This window comes from Antennarius striatus, chromosome 7 (genome assembly GCF_040054535.1).
Source record: "Antennarius striatus isolate MH-2024 chromosome 7, ASM4005453v1, whole genome shotgun sequence".
Lineage (NCBI taxonomy): Eukaryota > Metazoa > Chordata > Actinopteri > Lophiiformes > Antennariidae > Antennarius > Antennarius striatus.
Genome location: NC_090782.1, coordinates 14,415,655 through 14,440,060, shown reverse-complemented (window position 1 = coordinate 14,440,060; position 24,406 = coordinate 14,415,655). Strand labels below are relative to the sequence as shown.

Genomic DNA, 24,406 nt, shown 5'->3' with positions numbered 1-24,406 from the left:
TTCCATGTTCCGCAGGTGAGGAAGTCAAGCCGTCTGTCGGTCTGTGTGGCCTGCATCACTCACATTCTGTCAACACATCTGGATGGACGCCTTTGTCTGTGGTCATTCAACACTCATTTATTAGATTCAGATGTTGTACTTAGCAGCTGTCAAATTTGTTAGTAGCATTAAAAGAAAGTAAAAGAATAACTCGCATTAACATTACTAACAGAGAAACAGTATTTTAATATCCGATTCTATGAGAATAATAGAAAGTAAGTGTCCTGGTGTCACTTTGCATTATAATTTCTTAATGCTTTGATACGGTGTTGGAGAGTGAGCAGTGAACAGTGAGGCCATTAGAGAAGTCGATTTGAATCTTGCAAACGTAACTCAGACACAAACGGTGAAAATAAAAATTCAGCACTAACAATAGGAATGGAATAAAAAATAACACAGCATGAATCAAATTGAAAGCCAGGTTTTGAAGTCATGAAAGTTATTTACAATGAAAAATATGAAAAACCAGCACTTTTTTTATATTTGCTTTTTTGTTCTCCACAAAAAATTGGACCTCATTGCCCCTGAATAAACTGGATTAAAAAGGATTACCAAAATAAAAAGGAACGAAACACTGTCAGAAACTGATTTGTCACTATTTTTATTTTAAAAAAATCTAATTGCCTGCTTAGTCAAAACTAATTACAGTAATTTATTATCAAATATTTTTGTGCCCATCAGCGCCAAGCATCTCCTTCACATTCACCTCTCATTCTTAACCCTAAAGACAAACCAGGTTAAGATTTCTTTCTTGTTTCAACTACAATGAAGAGAAAAATCTGCAAATCCTGCAGCTTATCACTGCCACTGTTTCTAAGCATGAATTTTAGTTTTAAACGGCAAAATATTGAGGGAGAAAGAGCAGCAACGTTAAGCTGCTTTGTTTTTTCATATGGCAGGATTTAGGAGGTTTTCAGTTGGATTTTTCATGAAAGCTGTAAAAGCCTTTCCAGTGGGATGGACATTTTCGTTAATGCAATAAGGACAAGAGTCTGTGGCATTTCTAGACTGTTCCAAATGCTAATCAGGGATGACAAACAAAACATAAAAACATTTTGAGAAAAAGTGTTATTAAATTCAGGGACTGGGTAACACGGTCATTTGCAAAAGCATTTAGTTTACATGACAAAGTGGAAGAAAAATGGTTTCTCAGCAATTAAAGTCACAGGAGATGTTTTCCCGGTCTCCTGATGCCTCCTGACTCTCGTTAAACTGAGATTTCAATTCAGTTTTATTTGCATAACACCAGATTGTAACAAAAAGTGTCTCAAAGCAATTTCCAGGTAGAACAGCGAAAGACCTGTTCTTATAAAACCCAACTTGTCCCAAATCAGCTAGAACTTTGGTGACAGAGGCAAGGAAAGTCCTTCCTTTAACAGGCAGAGACAGAGATAGAGACACAGAGACACCGACACAGGGCTGGCTGCTAGGAGTGATGATAACAGTTTGGGCTGATGATGTGGATCAGGGAGCAACAGTCACTGGTCTAGGTTCTGCAGCTCCATGGACAGAAGGACCTACAGACAGAGACAGATGGAGGGATAACAGATGGAGAGAGAGATAACAAATACAGGGAAGGAAAGCAGTGAGTAACATGTGTTGCTGGAATGTGAATATACAGATAGAGAGGATGATGGGGAGGGAGGAGCTCAGTGTGTCCCCTGAGGTTCCCCTGGCATTCTAGGATTACGACAGGATAGCTATTGGATGGATGACCTACAGGCTCTTTTTAATAAGAGAAGTCTTCAGTTTACTTTTGAACATGTCAAGAATTGCTAATTTGCTTGTTTCCTTGAGAATAATATGACTCTTTGGTATTGAGCATGCAATTTCTAAAAGTTAGGTACATCTTTAAATCTCCATCTACAGAAATCATCTTCATCTATGTTGTTATTGGTTTTACATTTGTACAAAAATAGGCCTGTAAATGACCATTACATTTACTATGTTGACTACTTTACTCTGTTATGTTGATTTAGTTGAGTGAAATGTCAGAAAGCAGGACATAAGATGTGAATTTTCCAAACAGATTAAAATTCAAATGCTACAAAATGAAAATAAAGTCTGACATTTGTTTGAAAACAGATAAAGCAACAAAAAATAGAGAACCAATCTGAATAACAAATAAGTTATTATTCTATAACATGTTTTTTTAATCATTGTGCAATTCTCACATACTTTGAAATGTTAAAGAAAGTTTGCTGACTTCTTTATAGACTTTTCTATTTAGTAACTAAGTGAGAAAATCAATGTAAGGCTTAGCCTATTTATTCTAGTCCTAGGTCCTTTAATGCCATTAAGCAGATGGGTCCTGGTGACAGGCTTTAGATGCCCATGAGGGGTGGGGTTTCTGCTCACTTACTGACATCACTTCCTCCTGTGCAGACCTCTGGACTAATACCCTGCTTCTGCCTTCCCCAGATTCACATTAGCTCTTCCGGCAGACCAAATGTTCTTCATGGGTTTGTCCAATATTTGGCTTTTTGCCATCCTTACCTTGTTTTTATTGGATTGTGCCTTTAGATTTCCCTGAAACAATTCAACCATTTTCAACCATAAATCTCTCAAATAAGTATTTTTCAGCTTACAAAACTAAATTACTGTAGCATATGTTGTCTGTAGTAAGAAAAGATGGGCACATCATGACTAAGGTGCTGCACAATGTCTGTTTGTTCTCACGAGGGTTTAGATTCACGACTCAATGAAGCTTTATTTTTTCCTAAGGAGAGAAGACATCATCTATAGTCTGCAATTTTTTAGCAGCTTTTCCTTATTTAAATTGTCAATTTGGCACCAATGCAAAAATTTAATAAAAGTGAATTAAATCTTTATGCAGATCAGATGTGTTTTCCATCTGTTCCTCAATACCTGAAGTGACTTTCACAATAGTGATTTGGACATTGAGCCTTTAAATAACGGGTAAAAGTCAACCAGCTGGAGCAGATTGGAAATATCAGTGCATGTTAACTTCCTCCAAAAGACCCTGCCCATTTGTGTGGGTGGCAAAAACAGATGGCATGACGGGTGAAAATATCTTTGCCAAGTTCTGTGACTGTCTTTATGTTCACTACAGTCACACATCTTCCCTATATACACTATGTTGTGCTTTATGCACCTGGTAGGGTCTTCCGTTGAAAACAGGTCCTAGATGACGGGACAGACTAAGAGCAGTTCAAACACCTTTATGAAGAGAAATGAATCAAGGACCATGACGTCGCCCTGTTTGTATATGCACATACATATGCATAGGGATATGCTTATATGCTTATACATATCCCTATGCATATGTATATGCATATACATATGCATATACAAGGATGAACAGAAATAGCATAGACTGTAGTGAAGAGTTGGGAAAAAGTAGAACATTTTCATGTACTGTAGTTTGAGCTACATTGCCAAATTTATGAAAGGTTATAATGGAAAAATGGTAAATTTTAATAGACAAACGGTTTAAAAGCATGCATAGCAGAAAACACGTCATACCATAAAATGAATGACAAAAATTACAATCATAATTTTTCTCAGAATACAATTACAAGGTTAAAAATTATTATTTCAGGGCATTTTATATTAAACAAGCCTCTATTTCAAGACAGACGTCGTCATCTTTCTATTCACCAAGTTGCCCTCTGCGGTAGATGGAGAGCGGTGTCCCGTTCTACAGCTGGGAGGGATGACCATCCAATTACATCTTCTTCCCCTCCTAAGTCCATTAATCTCCTCATTATAAAGGCCTCTATTCCCTTAAAGGAGAGTTCTGCCCACTATAACACTTTATCACATTAGTGCTTAATTAAGAATTATGTCCTAGCATCCTGGTTTTAATTATGTGAATGCCCAACTCCATTTGTAAAGTAACCAATTGGTGACATGCAGCAGCAGCCATCACTACAGGAATGACAGGGAGGAGAAGCAGGCTGTGGCCTTTGTGAAGTAATGAATTTAGCCTTAATGATGGAAGGATGGGGGCAGAGCTTGTGGCAAGTGGAACTTAATTGAAGAGCAAACACTGATGCACTCAAAAGTAGAAGGGCTTTGTGAAGTATGTGTATGTCACCATATTGGAAGGCCAAAGCTAAATGTACATCTGCAAGCAGGAGGTCAATTTGCTGATATTACGTGCAGATCTGTGCTATCAGAGCAATGCGTGGGTAACTGCAAAGAGGACGTTCACGGCCCCTTCATCTTTTTCACATCGGTATGTTTGTTCCGAAGAGGGCGAATAAGTACTGCTGTTAACAGGGAAGTTGTGAGGCTCTTGCATCTTTGTGAGAAGTCCTTTGACAGGGCTGCTGACCCAGCTTCACAAACTGTGAATTAACATGGGTGATAAAGCAGCAGCAACAAACATCTCTTTCTTTAAATTACAGGTTGTGTCAGATGAAAGGTCACGTCCTTGCCTGGGTAACTGATGTACAAAAATAAAAATTCTACTTTAGATTTGCTGAATTGCAAATAAAAGAATTTAAAAAAAATTGGTATAATTTAATGATGGTATGAGTAAAGCCTATTTGGCCTTACGTAAATGCATTTTAGTCGCTGGTATTATTCATATAGCTAAAGGCAATTGAATTCTTGGTCAAATTTGAATTTCAATTCATTCTTCAACTTCATTTCTGTCACTCATTTAATAGCTATTACATTTAGACTGTGATACCTATGTTATTTGCTGTTTCAGTGAAATGCATTTAAATGTGCTCATACTGAAGAATATATGTCAAAAGTCTGGTTTATCAAACAGTTGAAGAAGTACTAAATATTAGTTTTGCTTAGATAAAGTTAAACTTGTATTCATTGAGATCGGGGTTTGCTTCTGTAGCACACCTCAGAAAATACATGTTTTATATTGACTTTTATATTGACTTATGCATATCACCCACTTACTGGAGATGCAACTTACCCATTTTTTTTTTTAGCTTTTTTCCAAAATGTTTAAAAAAGCTTGAACTTGTTCTCAGATTGCAAAATAGATGCAAAGTATGCAGACAATGATTACAGTGCTCTGGAGACTTGAGGACAGCCCGGAATCACAGTACCATCTTTGTTAGAATATATATTTTTATTTATGCAGTTCACTCAAGACTTATACATTATTTAAGTCCCACACTGGGATCTGCAGTTAAACTAAGGGCAGACAAATGCATTGCTTCATAAGTTTAACAGTAGTTTACAGTTTCCTCAACAAATGTTAAACCTTACAGCAAAAAGAAAAATATTCAAAATTATCATGCTGTGATGAGGCAATTTCCAATTAGATTAAACTAAATTTTTGTTTAAAATAGTCCCACGCTTTATGGGAGAGGTCTCTGGCATAACAGCAGCAGTTAAAAAATGCCTGGTGATGACCAATTGTGAGGAATGAGTGACAGTAATTTAAAAACGATTAGGAATCCAACTCAGACTGTATATCAACAGCTCCAATTCCAGTTTTCCTTCCTGCCCTCAATATTTTTCTTCTCCACTCCCACTCAGTCAGCTCATTCCCATCACCTGTGTTGTTGCACCCACATGCACCCCATCTCCTAGCCAGTCTCCACTGTACTCCATGCCAGATTGTTTATGACTCCTCCTACTCTCCAGCGTTCCTGTTCTTATATTTCCGCATGAAGAATTTGATCGTTTCCTGGATTCTGCCAGTTTGTCCATTCCCTGTCTGATTTGTCTGCCTGATCTTCTGACGACCTGGTTTTGGACTCTGTTTGCATTAACTTTGAACTGGTGTTAATGCAAACAGCCATTATCTGATTCATTATTTGTGTCTTTGAGACTTTCAAGACATGTAGAAATTCTGTCATTTTAATTTGCACCAAGAATGAACTAATTCTGTCAGATATGCTTGAAATATGCAGTTATGTACCCAGAAACACTTTAGAATACATTCCTTATGCAATCTTTTGAAAACACCACAGTTAAGTCAGCATCAAAAGTCCACGTAAAAATGTTATGATGCTGTTCTATGTTTGTTGGTTGTATTGGTTTTGGTCCATTATTCATGACTGCAGAGACCACGTCCTATTGCTTTAAACACTTTACACTCTCAAATATCGGCCTGGCATGGACACCACACCTGTTTCATTCCTTAAGATAGTTCCTGGAGCAAAATGTTTTACATGTACTATAATCAGGGCTTAGGATCTTTACAATTCTGTCAGTCTGTCATCTCTTGGTTCAGATATTAGGGCAATGTAACAAAAACAAAAATACTTTAATCTTTTGTTTTTATTCCTACAGATTCTTGTCAATAACCAACAGGTCTACATGACTTAATTTATAGAACTCCTATCCTTAGGTGCAGAGGTCTAAGATTTTTTTTCAGATTTTAGCCACAAGTGATGTTCATATGAGGCAATTTATCAGACTTCAGAGAATACTTTATACAATGCTTTTGCATATATTAGTTGTCCCCAGTAGCTACATATTCTTTTGTGTAAAGTGTGAATGCCTTATTTAATTAGTTTCTGCAAAATAATGTGTGTATCAGATTTGTAAATTATATCACAGATTACTTCAATATGTCTTGCAGTTTTCTCCACAAGTTATTTCTGTAGAAACTGAAGCAGAAAGTTGGTGCTGTAGACATTCACAACTTTAATGTGACTAAGACACTTTGAAATACAGTACAGAGAAAGAAACCTTTAACTGCTCTAAATGAAGTGCTTCATAAAACTAGATAACAGGATCCTCTTAAATTAGCACAATGGATTATGTCAAAAATAAATAACACAGACAGAATTACAAAAATATGTGTTTCTCCATTCTGTACAGAAGACGAGTATCACCCAGAAATGATGAATAGCCAGTCGAATAAATGCAAACAAACTTAATAGTAAAATGTTATTGTAATTTTTATTACTGCTACTGAAGGTCTTTTAAAAAATCCACTGCAGTTCAAGTAGTTCTAATTCTAGAAAACACTTTGTTGGTATGTTTTACTTTGTAAACTGACCTGCCTCAGGTGTTGTTTGGACATCCAGCTTACGAAAAAGCAAAAGAGAATATAATGGAATCAGCAGATTGACAAGGATTAGAAAAAACTTTTTTTTTCAAGTTAGGTATTGGGCATTCTGTGTAACTACTACAGTGTATGACACACAATTCCATGCACACACACACGCACACACACACACACACACACACACACACACACACACACACACACACATACAAACACACACAGTGATTATGATTTACTTCTGTTTTATTAAAATTAAATTCCTTTCACCCTGCATCCCAGATTTTATCATTCTAAGAATAAAAGGATTGGGAGGGGTATGATTTATATATTTGTTCAGGAGAAGTGCTCAATTCTCACTGTTATCAAGTTGTTGTGCAAATGACATGCATATGGACTCAATAGTCAGTGTATTTTTATTGTATAGAATTTAAGGGTTTTCGAAAGTAATTATTTAGAAGAATCAACTTTCTATATTTTACAGTTCAGGTGGCCCATTGACTTTCCTCTCTGGAACTTCATAGACATCAATTGTGAAAAATGCACACATGCTTTGTGGGCTTAGCCAAAGCAAAATTATGCAAATGTGCATTTGAAAAATGGATGAATTCAAAGGCAGCTGCAGAACAGTAAGTTTTAGTTGTGATTAGCAAAACACAAGTGATGAGCGTCCTCATTTTGCCAACTTTGCAGTTGAGTCAAGCAAAAATGACACCAGCAAAGCCAGGCTGTGATGTCAAATCTGTCCCTACAAATGTAATTAAAACACCTTCTACAAAAGGAATAAATTGAAGGTTTCCCATAGCACTGATAACACTTGCGGGAGGGCTTCAACAATCTGTTAATGGACCTACAAAAAGACCTTTTAATACATTTTCAGCAGTAAATGATCAAAACTTCTTTTCAGTACCCTAAATGATCTTTATCAAGGAGTGAAAGTGGAAATGTTCACAGAGGGTAAAGGGGAAAAAAACACCACAGGCAGCGGCACTCGGATGGGCTAAAGGCTAATTGTTTTGGAAATTAGATTTTTAAGCAGCTGAATTAGCAGAGGGTGCAGTACATGGCAGCTGAGAAGAGGAGGGAAAATAGAGGGAAAGAAAGTGCAGGTCACATACAGATAAGCATGTCAGCTCCCTGAGAGTCTCAAACTGTGCAGAGCTGTTCAACACAGTGGTGATAAATTAGACAGGCTTAGAGGAGCAAAGCATCTAGTAACTTTGCATATTCATCATTCATTTTGGTCACTTAGACACACTCTTCTGCAGATCGCTAAAAGGGATAGCAGAATTTGACTGAATACAGATATTAAACTTCAGTCAATCAAACTGAATGTTTCTTATAGTAATTGTGTAAAGCTGTACAAGTTCAAAAATAAGACAAGAGCATCTCAAAGGGATTTGTTTGCAATTTACTTGTAAAAAGAACCATGTTTTTTTTTTTAATGATGAAAGGAGACAAGCAGATGGGGTTGACATGTGGAGAGTCGTGTTTATTGCTCAACTAGGGGACTAAATATTATGTAACGTCTCCGGCTGTGCACTTAGCATTGTCAGCATGTGTGGTTGTCATGCAAATGCAGATGATGAATGTATCTAGTTGGGTCTAGGGAAAGACTGGATAAAGACAGGAGCATGCTATGGTCGCTCAAAGACTGATGGCCTGATTAAGAGCTTTGGTGGGGTGGGGTAGATCTGTGGTGTGTGACTGGATGAAGATTCGGTTGATTAATAAAAGCCAGCACTTGCTAACAATGTTTTTTTTCCTCCTGCCGGTTCTCCAGCAAGCCTTCCCATTTTCCTTAATTGTGCCTGGGCCAAAAGAGAACATTAGGGACGAAATAACAGCCAATTTAAAAGCCACGTTCAAAACCACCTTCAAGCCAAAGTCTCCTTCTGAAATAAAGGAAATGTTGGAATGAATGGATGAATGAATGAAGTATAATCTTAAAAAATCATGATCACTAGAGCACATGTATGTTGCCTTACCTTTAGCAGTCTTTTACTTTGAGCACATGTTTGAAGTTTGAACTGAATGGTCACTGCATCTCGGTGCATTCTTTTTATAAAACTTAAATATCAGTTCAAATAAACAATGACATTTTAGGGGCATCAACATAGCTATTATATATTTATGCAAAATAACACTAAGTAAACAGCACACATACAGGTTGGCACTGTTTTACATGTAGTCTTGAAGTGCATTCATTGTTTCTTATTTTGTGTTGGTCTTCCTTTGCCTTTGTTTGACTTTGACGTGCCTTCCCCTTCAAATCACATGGCATTGTACCACCACTGCAGATAATGGAATATGTGGATGAATCTCTGGGGGAAAAAACTACACTCTGACCCCATCAGTACTTCACATACATTTGCATAGAGACATGGGAAAGTGATGAGCAAAAAAAATCTTCGATACACTTAGGTTGAAATTATGTAATAGCAAAATAATGGCATCCTTAATGTACTTGAGAGTACCACAAAAATTACATTTACAACTTACACGCCTCTGCATCAATGAAACATTCTCTTCAAGTTGCTGTTGATACGGTCCCCTTGTCAATACATCTGTTTCACCTATGGCCCAATTTGCAGTAGCTTGAGCAATTCCCAGTAAACATACTCCCAAAATCTGCTTGATTAAGAGTACCAGACAGATGTGAAACTAAAGTGTAGCAACTGAGCTAACTGGATGCAAAGAGCAGGGAAATTAACCCCAAAAGTTCGAGCAACTGTTTTGAAGTGTTTTCTCTGCATTTGTCTCAGAAGAACTGATGCACTTGAAAGTCCTCTGTCTGCCATGGAAGTTTCAGGCACCTACAACTTTTTTTTGAACAAGGGACTGTTGACAGAATGAGCTCCATGAAGTCATTATGGTATTACTGCTTCACTGATGTGATTTACAAGCCAGAAATGTAATAAAAGCTTAAGGCTATAATGAAGCCTGTCATATCAACCAGCTTGTCAAGATAATTGCCACTTCTAGGTGCAATTACATCTCACTGCATTCAAGTTCTATTTCTTTACCAGACATTCGCCTGTCTGAGTGTGATCCGGTAGGTTAGAGGTTTCAGTGTCATCCTCAAGGACATGCGGTCGACACGGACTTAAGAACCTTGAACTTTGTTGTGTATGTGGTCAGTAGAGCCACAGGCATACAATTTGTTGTAATACCCTCGTGATTTTATTAATAGATGTTAAAATACCAATCATTTATCCTTCCTTTCCCAACTTAATTACAGTTGGGGCAACTTAAACTTTAAGTGTACTTCCTCATTTTTCTCCTTTGTTTTACCTTTGGCCGGGGTTCGACTGAATAAAAAATTCCAATGCTGGAGCTGTTAAAGTAATTGCCAAGCTGGCACATCCCCAGTTCCTCTCCAAAGACACAGCGGGCACTTCAGAATTTTAATGGCCACAGCGATCCAACGAGGGAAATGCAGGCTTGGCAAAAGCACAGCAAAGTCTGAGACTGTGTGCGTGCGTGTCTGAGCAAATTCCCACATCCCACATTTGACACAGATTTCTGGATCCTGCCATGACCTTCTCTCTCTCTCCTTCTGTCCCCTTCTTGTTGGGTTTCTTCCAAATTTAAAGGCTCTCAATGCTGATGTGTCAAAGTAGATCTTGTTAGTCTGAGCACATGAAAAAAGAACACACTCCTAGTGATGATGTTGTATTGGTTCTAGGTGTATCATTGTTTTTGTTGTGTTTATTATTATTTTTTTGTATTGTTTTTTTAATCCTTTGGGCAATATTGACTATGATGTCACTGTCTTTTCCAACATCTTAAAATGCATTTTGACGTCTGGGAATTTTCCCACAGTATTAAACAATCAAAACAGGCTTTGTGTCAGTTCCACAAAAACAAAGGGGAAGGATTATTGCTCTAGAGACATTTTTCCACAAGTGGTCAACAGTGGATTTGGCATACCAGAAGAGAGAACTACACATGGACTGTCAAGAAAAAGAGATTGGATGGAGAGAGTGAGCTGCACTAGGGGAAGTTTGTACTGTGGGTGTTGTCTCTAGTATTAGTGAAAGTGTGTAATATGAAACATAGTGTGTAATGTGAAAGGTCCCCTCAGCTGTACTGAGTGGTATTAGATCTTTGAGCTCTACTTAAAGTCCATCTACAATCACAAGAAAATATAAGAAAATGTGGAGTTTCCAAAAATGCTAATTATGAAATTTATTTGAAGGGGAACTCTGGTGGTGCAATTAATTAACAGGAAAATCATCCAAATTAGCTAAAAATAACACGAGATGAACACAGCAACGAAGTTCAAAACGAACGCTAGGTGCTTAATGTGCAAATCCAGATGACTTGGGGTCACTGTGACACTGCAGTGAGGAATAAATAGCACTACTGCTGTTTGTACCGCCAATTATTAAAAATACACTCGCAATCTCTTCTGTGGAGGAGGAGGTGGCTGATGATCGTCTTTAAAAGCTAATTTCACACCAGTCTTGTGGAAATCAAGGTCACCTTAATTTAATTCCATAATTGCTCAATTAATTCTAAGAGAAAAAAATTCTCGATGATTTTAAGTGAAAACACTTCAACATCGCAATTATAATACTTGGTCTCATACTATTTTCTGTTAAAAATAAAGTTGGATTGCCTACCAGGCATTGTATTCAATTCTCAAATCAGACTGTAAAACTAGATGCAAGGTAATGTTATCAATTAATAGGCAAAACAAAGAGATGTCTTTGATATACTGTACAGTATATAGTATATAGGTTAGAATAAGTCACTTTCTCGCATCAGTTCAAATTAATAATTTATATATTCTGCATAGATATTTTAACTCTTACATAGTAACACACACACACATACGTACTCTACTGTATCTATCTTTCTCCCTCTCACAGTTACTCAGTCACACACACATGGACAAACAGACACAAACACATTCGCACACACCTTTACAAACTTTGTTTAGCTTTATGTGAAAACAATGGCAAGGACGTTAGGTGGTAAAAATAAATAATTGAAAAAAAAGTTTGGTTATAAGAATTTATTAAAAAAAAAAATTTAAATAGAAAGTTGTGCTGAGTACGACAATTCTTGTTCATGCATACTTTGTAGTTCATAATTCCCTATTGCATGCATTGTATTCATTAATATAATTCATGTTCTGAGTCCATAAAAAACTTGTTCTGTAAATAGTTCTTATTTTTGTGATCAAAAACATTAATTTGAATCTCAATTTTAAGGCTGTTCTGTAAATAGTTTTAAAATAAAAAATAAATATAGCAACTTCTGATCAATCCATATCAATTTCAGATTTAAAATAATGTACAATTTAAGCCCCACCCATTTTTGGTCAAACCACACCCGTTTCTGGTTTAGGCCCCGCCTATTCCGAGTACAGATATGGATACAGATAATCTTGATGGTTGAACAGATTGTGGTGTAGTCGCTCATCCCTATTAGGTAAAGGGAGTATTATTTAATAGACTACCACACCACACATTCACACACCAGTGAGGGACTCACTGGTGTGAATTGCTCAGCGATTGTTCCGGTTGTGTAGAGGCCGTTGGCGCGGATTGGCTGCCTTGTTTCTGTCAGTTTCTGTTGTCCACAGAAAAAATTAATGAAAAGTATTTGTTCATTTGTTCATCAATTTCCTGCTCAGAAATTCGTAAGCTGCTTGTGTCGGATCTGGTTAATGAAACAATATCAAAGAATTCATTGATGGGACACTAAAGTTACACATGTAATGGTTTTATCCAGAGAGCACACACCTTGATTTGACGTGTATCAGAAAGTGAGAGCAGATGATTGTCTAGTCATTGCTAGTGAACACACAGGACAAAGTAAAGCTGGTGACTAGCAACCCACTTTAATCCCTATGAAGTAAGATTTTATCTGGATACAGGAACAAAGATGTGTTCCAGAATTCTCAGTTGCAATGACAGGAGAAAAACTGTATACAATGTGACAACTACAAATTTCATTCACAATACACAAAGTCTGCAGTATGTACAGGGTGCCAGTCATAGAAAATTCAGTTCATCAGTAGTTTATCATCTTGGTAGCACCTCTGTAGCATAAAATGAGTATATCCTGGGAAAAAAAGCTGTTTACTGGTACAAACGGAGTTAAATTCCTGTGAAAACCTGTCAAAAATAAAGAAATTTATATTTTGGACTGGCTAAGATAGTTATATGTTCATTTTCTGAAATGAACTCACAAACAGAAATAGAAAACACAGACGACATTAACAATATACAATACTGATTTAAACGTACAATTTAAACCAATAATGATACAAAATATTTAAATATTTTAGGGTTCCTACATAGTATACATTTTCCATATCTGACATTTGCCTCAGGTTTCTTTAAACGGACTTCATTGGCTTATAAGAGAAGTGTGACAATATACAAAGATATCATTCGATACTGAAGACTGACAGTTAATAGAGAAAATTATGACAAAAAAAAAGGAGAGTCACGTGCCAATCATGACTAAGTAATATATTGAGGCAGTTTTCTGGGCTGTTCAACACTAACTGTGAAGACTTGATAGTTATAACTTATATATACATTATTTTTCGCATGTAGGAACCCTGAGATAGATTTGGGTGTGAAAAGTGGAGCCGCCGATTGACCATTAGATAAAGGGCCTCATCTTTCAACTACTGTGACACATCCTCACAAAAAATGCAATGCATCCTGCAGAAAAGCATATTAGTGTTTGTATTCAACAGGTTTCCTCTAATACAAATAATTTTTTCATTATTTGACCAACACATTTAAATACTGAGTTTCCCCAACAATACATTTTTACCCCATTTCCCAATAACCTCTTACAATCTGAAATTAAAACACCTTACTGAAAATATTCTATAGATGGACAATGTAACTTTATTTCAACCAGTCTTAAAGCCAGGAAAGGCTGGATTAAAAAATAGACATTTTGTTGCTGGTTTTTTGATTTTTGATACACAATGTCATTAGATCACTGCACAAACGAAATGGAGTGTGCTGTTTTAATGCAAGTAATTAATGCAACGAGGTATGGAGTTGATATCAACCATACATGTATTCCTATTACCATGGAAGAAAAAAGCACAGCAGCTGACCAAAAAACAAAACCCCCTAAAAAATCTATATCATCTTTATCTGCTGCTTCACAGCAGAATAGAGTATTAACTGCAAATACACAAAATCAAAAACAGCAAAGTACCATGCATTAAAAGAGCTTGTTTGTCCGTGAATTTTTATTGTCCATCCCCAAACTCTCAGGCCAGTGGAGGAAATGCTTTGTCCATTAATACTGCACTCTGTACAATCCACCTCTATTAGGTTTCTTCCTATGGGCTCAGCCTCCATTGGTCGAGGAAAACTTTGAAATTTAATACAGGGGACCGGGGCCATCTTCCTGAGGGAAATGTGAATGAAGGAGGGTTTCCATGTAGGAGACGTAACCACTGCTCGGCATGTAGACGTCTGACATGTGCTGGTTTTGCAGAGGAGGGGACGCGGCGGACAATAGGGGATCAGAGTTCAACATTGATTGAAAAGATGTCGACTGTGGCGTCAGTGTGGGGTCTGGGGCCAGGGCTGACTCAGCTGACTTGGTGAGGGCAGCACTTGTGTCCATTGGGGTCTCAGTGTCCACCTGAACCCCTCCGTTTACCGAGGTAACATCCTGCTGTGCACTGATGTTCCGGGACTGGGTTTGTGAGGTTGATGGTGTGCCAATACTGTTAAGCTTTGCTGTTGGGCCTGGTCCTGGAGCCGTAGGAAGGGGATTGATGGGCTTGTTGGGTGCCTTCATCAGTGGATCAGTGGATGGGACTACACCTGAGGGCAGGCACCGCCGTTTGGCTGCTTGGACTTCATCTGCTGAGGAAACCTCCTGTTGTGGCGCAGGTATGGCCTGCAAACAGACCGGTACAGTCAGAAACCCCTCATCAAGACCTATCTGTACATGCTCTATTGATTACAGCTATCGTGATTGTTAATTTGGAATTTCGTAGAACTGCTAGCATTTATCCTACGTCCCTGAGGCTAATGTTGCACAACATTCTATGACATATTTTACTCTTGTGGGAGACTATTTCGGATTTCATTGTTTCTGGCCTGAAGAAACTCCTTTTCAATTCTCAGAGGTTAATCAGATACAAGTGAGTTTCTTAAGTATCAAACTTCCTTTGAAAACCATTCAGGATGTTAACTACCTAGAATTACCAACAGTTAATTGGGACTGATGAAGACTCTTGGATGAAAAAGCCCCAAATCAAACAGGTACAAACACTCTCTACATTTGGTGCTGACAATGAAGATGCTGGTGAAAAAAATCCAAAAAGCAAATTGTATGTTTTGGGTAAGACACTGAAAGCAAGAAAAGGAGGTGAAGAGAGAAACAGACAGAGGTGAAAACAGAGACAAGTGTTCATGCCGATTGGTGGAAAGGGAAAGGGGGAAAAGATGAACTGACCACAGTGGCTTTACAGAAAACATTAAAATGTTGAAGTTAAGCAGAAGTATAATGTTGAGATAAGACAACGTTACTGAAGTAACATCCTTATGACACATAAAAAGAACTACTAAATACACTCACCAGTCTTGCTCGAACCCTTTTTGGAAGATCCATTTCCAGCTGATGGATCTCTGAAGGTTTTAGTATGAGCTGACTCTGGTCCTGAAACTCAACCTAAGCAAATTGAATAAAATTATCAAATAATTATTTGATTGTCAATTGTCAAAATGAATAGACGTTTACTGTATAATGAATTTGCAAACTAAAAGAAGATACAACTGCAGGTAGTAAAATAAAAGATAAGGTGGCTCAAAAATTAAACCTGACTGATGCAATCTTTTTTTTATTGCCTCTGGTCCAACAGTCCTTTATCCACTTCGTACGCGTGCTGTTGATTTGCTCCATAAAATTCCAAGTTGCACCACTGGTGCTAAATGTTTCCACTCCATAACGTTTAATAAAACACTGTATCAGACAGCTACGCTATATATCATGTACATTGTGTTGTTCAAAGTTTACACTTTTATTTATAGAGAAAATGGATGCTTTGAAACTTTTCATACATTTTTACATACTAAAAGTGGAAAGATTTTAATTTTTAACCATTTAATTTTCATTTCCTTTAATATAGTATTTTTACCCATTGTGTGATTCACAGATCTAAACTGTGGCTTAATCAGCTTCTAAACTTGATACTCTGGGTTTTGCAGAGGTTTTGTATTTTTGCAGGTTTGACAATAAATAAAAAATCAACCACAGGCTATTTTCCTCACCTGGTAAAACTTGTGGGTGTGCTCCTTGACAAAGGAAGCATTGAGAATCGGACCCTCAGACGTGCTGACCAAAAGCAACTCTCCAATATCAGGAGGACCAGCACTGAGACAGTCATGACTCTGAAAAGGAGGAAGCAAGAAAAATGATAATCCACAGAGGAATAAAAAGGAGATGCAGAGAGATAAATAGGCGCTAGAAGAATGACAGAAATGAGCATTAAGAGCTCAGCCTGTTATTTTCCAAAACATGATCATCTCAGGTTTTGATGAACGTCTCACTTCGAAGCAGTAATACAAGAAATGTATCTGAGGATCTGACAGATTTGATTAACATGACAATAAAAATTTATTTTTGGTAGAACTTCGATGTTCAATATTTTTCATTTAAGTTTGACTGAACGTCATTTCAAAAGTGTTGGCAGCAGAAAATGAATTAAAATTTCTCTGACTGCACGCTTTTTTTTAAAAAAAAAAACATTATATAACTTGATATAGTTCTTACATATTATTTGCTCAGCCTTTTCAGATGTAGACATTGTTCTTTACTCTCTGATAAACTTTATATTGGTTTGCAAACATATGACACTCATTTAAGTATTTTTTATGCTGAAGTTATATTTTCATTTGGAAAGATGCCCCAGTAATAAAGCATATAGCATTTGCAAGGACATTACATCCTTGCTTTTAGAAATGGAATCAATTGTTTCTATAAACGGTACACAGGTAGGCATCACTCACTATTATGTTTTCTGGGTGAATGTTGTCACAGTATGAGCCATCATCAAAGTTGACTTCGTAGAACGTCTGTTCGGCAATGCCAATGATGGTACAGTGGTAGTACCAGCCATCACTGTTGCGGCCAATCACCTTCAGTCCCAGGGTTGGACCCTGTGGGACTTTTGGTGTTTTCTGAGCCTGGAGGGGGAAAAAGGAGAAAGCAGAGCATTAAAGTAGGTTAAAGTAGGATGGAACAACATTATAGCAACATTACAGAGTGTATTCATCCATTGAGTCAAAAGTCAAACTGATACTCCTTTTTAAATATACTGAAAATATTTTTTTATTCATTGGAAGACAGTCTGGATACTATCAGGAGCCTGGCTCTGATTGGTTGTTTCTTGGAAACCAGGCACTTCCCAAAGTATTGATCCAGCTTCTAGGAGCAGGACAGTGATTTCACACTATCTATTGCTACTGCTTTGTAGTTTCCTGATCCACTCTCCTGAGCCTTCAATATTTTCTTTTTGGATAACCTGATGTCACTTGACCCAGTAGATTATGGGTCAAATCACATCAGATTCTATCACAAAGACCTGGTTTGAGTGAAACTCACCAGCTCCTACATTTCCTATCTCCTCTTTGACTGTCCCTGACACTGGCTATCTGTCATATCTCAAATTATAAATGAAAACCTTTTGGGTTTTAGTTTTACCAAAAACAGTCTATTTCTCTCTATTTCCACTTACCTTTGGCGGGGCCCTTTTATGCTTGTGGCAGGAGACTGACACCACATAGGGCCAGTCGGCGGGTGACATGACAACTCCAGCAATTTGGGCACAGGTAACGTGAAAAGACGTGGCACATTTCTCATGTGAGCACTGGATGCAGGCACCACGGTTCTGACTGGCGTTCTTTTTATGGCAGATAACACACTTCTACAATGAAGACAAAAAACAGATTTTAGCTTGTGACTTAAGTTAAAGACTAATTCCTCTTGACTCCCTGAAACTAATTTTACATGTTGCATTCTTTTCCGTGACCTTTGAAGGATCTCCCTAAGATTCAATTTGGTTCTACAAATATTTTTAGTAGAAAAAGTGACAACAAATCAACCACAAGACACACTATTATTTTTATTTGATTTTAAGTTAGGGTAATCTTTAAGTTTGTGTACGTTCCACTGCTCAAATCACAGGCATGATACTGTGGTCACATGACTCCAAAGAGATCTGACAAAATTAGCAAAGTTGGCCAAAGGCCAATCAATGTTTTCTTCATTTGGATTCTGATCTCAATTGTTTTAAATGTTAAAAAAAAAATGCTACTTTGACTTATTTTAACTATTTATTGCATTTCAAGACTGAAGCCGACTGCTGTTGCATGTAACAGGTGAATATGCCTCAAGTGTTGGAAGTTTTAAAAAAATATATTTATTCAAGCAGTCTGATTTTCTGAACCTGAGGCAGTTTTCTCACAAGAAAGGAAACTGGAGTGCCTCTCATTGCAATATAAAACATTTCCTTCGGGAAGGGTACATCGTTGCAGGATTTGGGCAGAGCCTGAGGAATTCTGAAACTACTGAGACAAATTGAATTTGTGTGGAATCTCTGTCCCTGGAAACCAAATGTGTAAAGACAGAGGGGGAGAGAAAAAGAATGGATTTTCTGAACACAGAGCAATATTAACTGATTTCATGTTTGATCGGCCCATTCATCTGTTTCACTGGATCCCAAGGAACATGATCAACCAGGGAAAGAGCGAGTGTGGTAGAGAAAGTGAAAGATAGAGAACCAGAGAGCAGGAAAGAGGCTTACACATAGGGGAAAAAACCCAGTGGGAGCTAAAAATATTGAGGAAAAAATTATGGCAGCAGTATATCAGTAACCTAGTGGTTTAGCCTGGGTTTACATGTTGGCCTGTGCATGTCTGAAAGCAGCCTATACCATTATTATTTACCAGATTCTTTCGTGACTCTGGAACGGCACTGACATCCACTGGCTCTCTCTCAATTGCGTTGACAAAGCGAGCTTCAGCCACAGCAATAGCACAGATAATATGAACCCACCTAGTTATAAAGAAAGAAATGCAAAACATAAAGGCCTTTTAAACATATCATTCTGATAATATCAACTATTTCTGTCATTTCTTCAAAAAATCCACCAGCAAACTCTGAAAACCAGATCAAGTTTGAGTGGTTTTACACATTTTCATTTGCCAAAGCAGTTTTGGTTTTTCTTGTCAAGAAATCTAATGAAACTGGAAATCTAATGGAAGTGGAAAGCATGTAAAATATTTCTGTTATAGCAATTGGGTTTTTTTTTATTCTTTGCTGATAGAATCATTTGTATCATACATATATTGTAGACTAGAAATTTACAATAATATTAGCAAAGATGTAAAACCACAACCTAACAATATAATACGTACCGCTTGTCTGTGGTTTGTTTCAAAGCCCCTCCCCGCAAGTTACAAAGACAACATTCCTGAAAACAGAAAAACAAATATTGATGAAGTTTGGGCAATAACAAAAGCAAGTATCTCAATTTTTGGTCTGATGCTACTCACCACTGCCCATGCTCCTACTGTACACCTGGAGCATATCCAGGATGCACCAACAGATTCTGGCTTCACACCATAACAACCTATATGAGTGGAGATAATAATGGTAAATGAACTGCACTGAAATCATGTGTTTCTAGCCTGACTGTCAGCAGAAAGCATTTCATAAAACATGGTAGCATTCAGAGACATACATATTCATACAATGGTGTTGGACTATGCTTGTATAAAGGCTCTATAATAGGCAGGGTATTGCGTAAAAGAAATTACGATAGCAGTACCCTTAAAGTGATGCCAATACCAAAAAGGGTAGCTTACGTCATGGAAAACATCACATACAAATTTGATGCTGTTGGCTTATCAAACACACCTCTTTCACTTGTGAAAATCACCCAGTACAGTTATTCCACTTTTACATGTTCAGTCTAAATAAACAAAAACAGTAGAGAGAACGTGTTTATTGTAGCATTATTGCATGAGCAGTCTTAAAAGGGTTTGTATGGTCTGCAGCCAAGCAACAGAACTTGCCTTATCTACCTGTCATTTCAAATTTGAACTTTTGAAGCAAGATTTATTTTACACCAAGACAGGTCTGAATGAGTTTTTGTTGGATGTCCAAAGAAACTGAGTGCAAAACTGCAGTTTTTGACAGTTCTCTCTGCCTTAGGTCTTATCAATAGCCCTGCTGGTTCCCCATCGGAGCGAAGCTTATTCCTGGATGACTAATGAACTGTCTTTTCTGAAAGTGCACTCTGGCTTTGGAAATAATAAGAACCAAGGAGAAAGTGATGCGTGCGAGTGTGTGCATTTCTGACAAACGGGGCTCTACAATAACTTTTCTCTCCAAAGACTACAAAAGCTCCTCAATCAACAAAGTAAAGTAGATAAATTAAGTTATTATATTACTTTAATTGGATGCGATATATTGTTGAGACATGGTCTAATTCCCTAGTACGGATTTATCACTCACATACACACACACCATACACGTCATTCTGATGACAAGAATGTAACACACCAGAACAGAACAGAGCACACAGCATTATAAGGCGCATAGAATAGAAACTACTGTAGTGGTTGTGGTTGCGTCATGCATTCACTTGATTGAGCTTTGATAAAGGGATTGCATTCACAACTTTTCTCAAATTCCAAGAGCCAAGTCACTGCTGGCCAAAGGTGCCTGGCATGCAACAATTTATTCGCAAATGTGGTTGACACCTGAAGTAGCAGGTAAATGTGGCGGGGAGGAACCGCAGTTTAGACTTGTGTATTCTGTCTGGGCTGCTGACGAGATAGGCAACAGCGTGGGGGTTGAGGTTGCAGCTGACAGCTGAGAACTCATCTTCAATGAATGGGCTATTTTAAAACTTTTTTCATATATAAGTCGCACTGGATTATAAGGCGCACTGTCAGTTTTTGAGAAAATTAAAGGCTTTTTGGTGTACCTTATAATGCGGAAAACACTGTATATTAGTTAGTGTGTACAGGCCCTGAACACACAAGCACACACAAGTGGCCTGTACGCATACAGAGGGAGGGAACCGCCGATCATGGAACACTGGACGCACGGTCTACCACTGAGCCACTGCCGCCTCTTGACACACATCAGCCTGACAGCTCAGATAAGTTTTAAGGTGGGCACCCAAGATCAGTGACATCAATTCAGTATAACAAGATGTGAAGTATGATCCCAATGTACTATTCTGTCGCTGAATTATGATGATGAGAAGTGCTTTTAGATAACATGTCATTCCAGTGACCCTGACCTTCATTGGGTATTAAGAAAAGTACATAATTTTCTTCTTTTAGATATTTGGATGAAATTTTGATTGTTAAGTGAAATCTTGAATTATGGTTTTCCAGTGACCCTGACCGTCGACAACTGATACCTTTTCATTGCTATTTGTAAAGTCCAAGTAGTTTGTGCCAAATGTGAAGACATTGCTCAAGGAATTCATGTTCACTAGATTAGAACTGATAAAAAACAAAGACTTCCGTCACTGCTATCCGTGGTACACAGAAATAAAACGTATCTACAAGAGAACAATACATGAGTATCTATTTTGCTTGTCTGCACCCGGACTGGTGTTAGCACTTGGTAGTCAGATTTGAAGACAAGCATACAGATATTAGAGCTTGGTGTGTGCATGCGTGCGTGCGTGCGTGCATGCGTGCGTGCGTAAACAAAAGAATCAGCGTGTTTATGGGGTACTTCTTCTAGAGAGACGTTTGAATTATTTGAGCAGCCAATTACCCAGTTCAACCACAACCAAGGAGAGTTAAGCTCAGAAACTTAAAAAAAAAAAAATTGCAATCAATAAAATGGAGCACTGCTTGTCGCTTCTGCTACTTCTCTTTATTTGCTTTCGCTGATATTGGACTTTTCGCTTGCAAGATACTGCCGCTGTCTTTGTGCTTCTGCTGGACAGATGTGGAACAAGCATCGAAAACAGGAAATCCAAAGTCCTGGAAATCCCACCCCCACTTCAACAACTACAGCACAATTTGACTGCAAATTCTATCTGGCCTGTCTGCCACTATCTCTTTCTTTCCCTTGCTCTGTCTCTATCCCCAGCATATCTCTTTTCCCACCCAACCGGTAAAGGCTGATGACCACCCTCCAGAGCCTGGGTCCTGACCAGAGTTTCTTCCTCAATGAGGGAGTTTTTCCCCGCCACTGTTGCTTATGCTTGCTCTTGGAGGGTTCTGTTGGGTTTCTCTGTCTCTTATAGTGCTTTGAAATGTCTGATGTGATTAAGCACTATATAAATAAAGGTTGATTGATTGGTTTATTGCTTGATTGATTGATTGTTGGGTCTCATCTTCTCTGCCTACTATTTTTGAAACTCTATTCTCATGGCTCAAGGGATTAAAAATAATTTGTGAAAAGTAAAAAATAGGGAAACACCATGTAAAACCTGTCTTTACAGCTTGAGTCATGTACAAATTTGTAGCTGCCTGAAACCACAATTTTCATCATGGTTTCTGTTGTTTGTCTTAAGTGACAAACAACAGAAACCAAAAATCATTTCTTTCTTGTTTAATCTAAATAATAGCTCACTAAGTAGCAACCGATTATTTGTCTGGCACAAATACGCATTTGGATGCAATTGCACATGTTCATGTACTGCAAATGTTAACTAAATAAAAAAGTATTTTATTTAAAATGAAATCGTATGTTTGAATATTTTTTTTAATCTTATTTATTCATAAATAAAGTAAATGCATGACATAAAAGCAACATGTAGATTTATACTAACTTCTATAATTATTCCAATCCAAAGTCTTTATTTGCTGGTAAAAACAGTCTGCAGGTAATAATTTTCCACAATGAACAGTATTTAACATGATATTTTGTCTCATTGTTCCTCAAGTACTGTCAGTTTTTCTAATATTTTGATGGGTTTTACACTTACTAGCATGAACCTGCATATTGCAAGATGAACAGCGGAGCAGAAGGCTGGTTCCATCCTCTCCAATGTGATAATTGGTTGGTGGAGGCTCAGTGTTGCATGCACCAACGCTGAAGCACATCTCAGGGACAAGGGGACGAGTCCGACTGCCATGGGAGGGAGGGGGGGAGCGACTCGTGTCACTTGAAATGAAGCCACTTTCAGTGTGCTGCGGAGGTTAAGGGAAACAAGCTAGTTATCAGGCTGCATCCTGGGATTGTCAAATATTATGATTATTTGTAAAAAGTGATTCTGGAAAAAAGAAGTCAATTCTTGAACACTCGACCATCTGATAAGTAGACGACCACTCTACCACAGCCAGGCCTGTTATGGTCATCAACAGGCTACAGCATTCAATCCAATTTAGTGCTTTACACAGCATTTAATGTGAACATGACACAGTTTCAGAGGGAACCAGTGAAACACACAATATTACTGTTTTGTCTTATTGTTGGTGATTTTATCATGCAATACAAAATTGTTCATAGAAGAGTGATTTTTCTCGAGAGATTTTGATTGGGGAGATTTCAAAATAACTAAGGTAATGAGAAGATAATGGAAACCTGCTGTATGTCCCTTTTACCATAACTGTTGGTCAGCCTTTGCAATTATTAAAATGAATTGAATGAGGATTATTCTCATATTTAATGAGACAAAAGCATCTTGCTGGACCCAAATTGGTGCTATTTAAACTACTTAACCAGCGTTATTATCACCATCTCTAGCATTACTAGTGACACATAAGTGCAATCTGCTGTCTTTTTTTGTTGTACCTTTATGTAGGGACAGAACAACGAACAAACAGCACAATGTGGCTGGAGTGCTGACATTGCAGCATTGAAGGTCTTCTCTGCTATGAAGTTGGGAGACTGGTTCTGCCATAAGATCTCCTGTTTCTTCATGTTACTGTCCAGTGGCATGAGAGATGACAACTCTGTAAAAAATAAAACATATTTAAGACTGCAGTTCCAAAAATAAAGAATCCACAGTCTTATTGTTCCAAATTAATTTATGACAATGATTTTATCTGCTCTTTGAAATGCAAAGCATAATTGTCTTTTTAATGAGACGGCCCTTGACAAAAACAAAAATAGTAAATTCTGCTCTAGACAATAACAACAACACCTATAATTGGCTGCTGCACACAAATAGCACAGACAACAACATGGTGTTGTGAGTCTGGAATCAATTTTGCTGTGAGGCCCCTGAAGCTACTGACTCAAACTGTTTGTTAAACCTGTTCAAAAAGCGAGGATAACTCTTCTAGAGGTTGTGATTTAGCTTTCTTTTCTCTTTTCACCAGATTTCCTTCTTAGTGTACCTTGTTATCTGAAAGACAGGCTCTAAGTGGGGTCCCCTGCTGTCATATTAAAAAGCATGTAACTGAACATCATGACCAAACCAAC

General features: G+C 37.7%; 1 protein-coding gene across 1 annotated transcript in view; it reads right to left on the bottom strand.

Moving 5' to 3' along the window:
* Nucleotides 1-12,784: 12,784 nt before the first annotated feature.
* Nucleotides 12,785-24,406, bottom strand: part of kdm4b (lysine (K)-specific demethylase 4B) — a 32,232-nt gene continuing 20,610 nt past the window's right edge. Inside the window, exons 13-22 of the mRNA XM_068320046.1 lie at nucleotides 23,774-23,934; nucleotides 22,965-23,169; nucleotides 19,555-19,631; nucleotides 19,417-19,472; nucleotides 18,946-19,054; nucleotides 17,736-17,924; nucleotides 17,008-17,184; nucleotides 16,270-16,389; nucleotides 15,578-15,670; nucleotides 12,785-14,893 (exon numbers count right to left, since the gene is read on the bottom strand). Of these exons, the coding sequence (XP_068176147.1) occupies nucleotides 14,366-14,893; nucleotides 15,578-15,670; nucleotides 16,270-16,389; nucleotides 17,008-17,184; nucleotides 17,736-17,924; nucleotides 18,946-19,054; nucleotides 19,417-19,472; nucleotides 19,555-19,631; nucleotides 22,965-23,169; nucleotides 23,774-23,934 (1,715 nt within the window). The 3' untranslated portion in view covers nucleotides 12,785-14,365. The remainder of the gene's footprint in view (nucleotides 14,894-15,577; nucleotides 15,671-16,269; nucleotides 16,390-17,007; nucleotides 17,185-17,735; nucleotides 17,925-18,945; nucleotides 19,055-19,416; nucleotides 19,473-19,554; nucleotides 19,632-22,964; nucleotides 23,170-23,773; nucleotides 23,935-24,406) is intronic.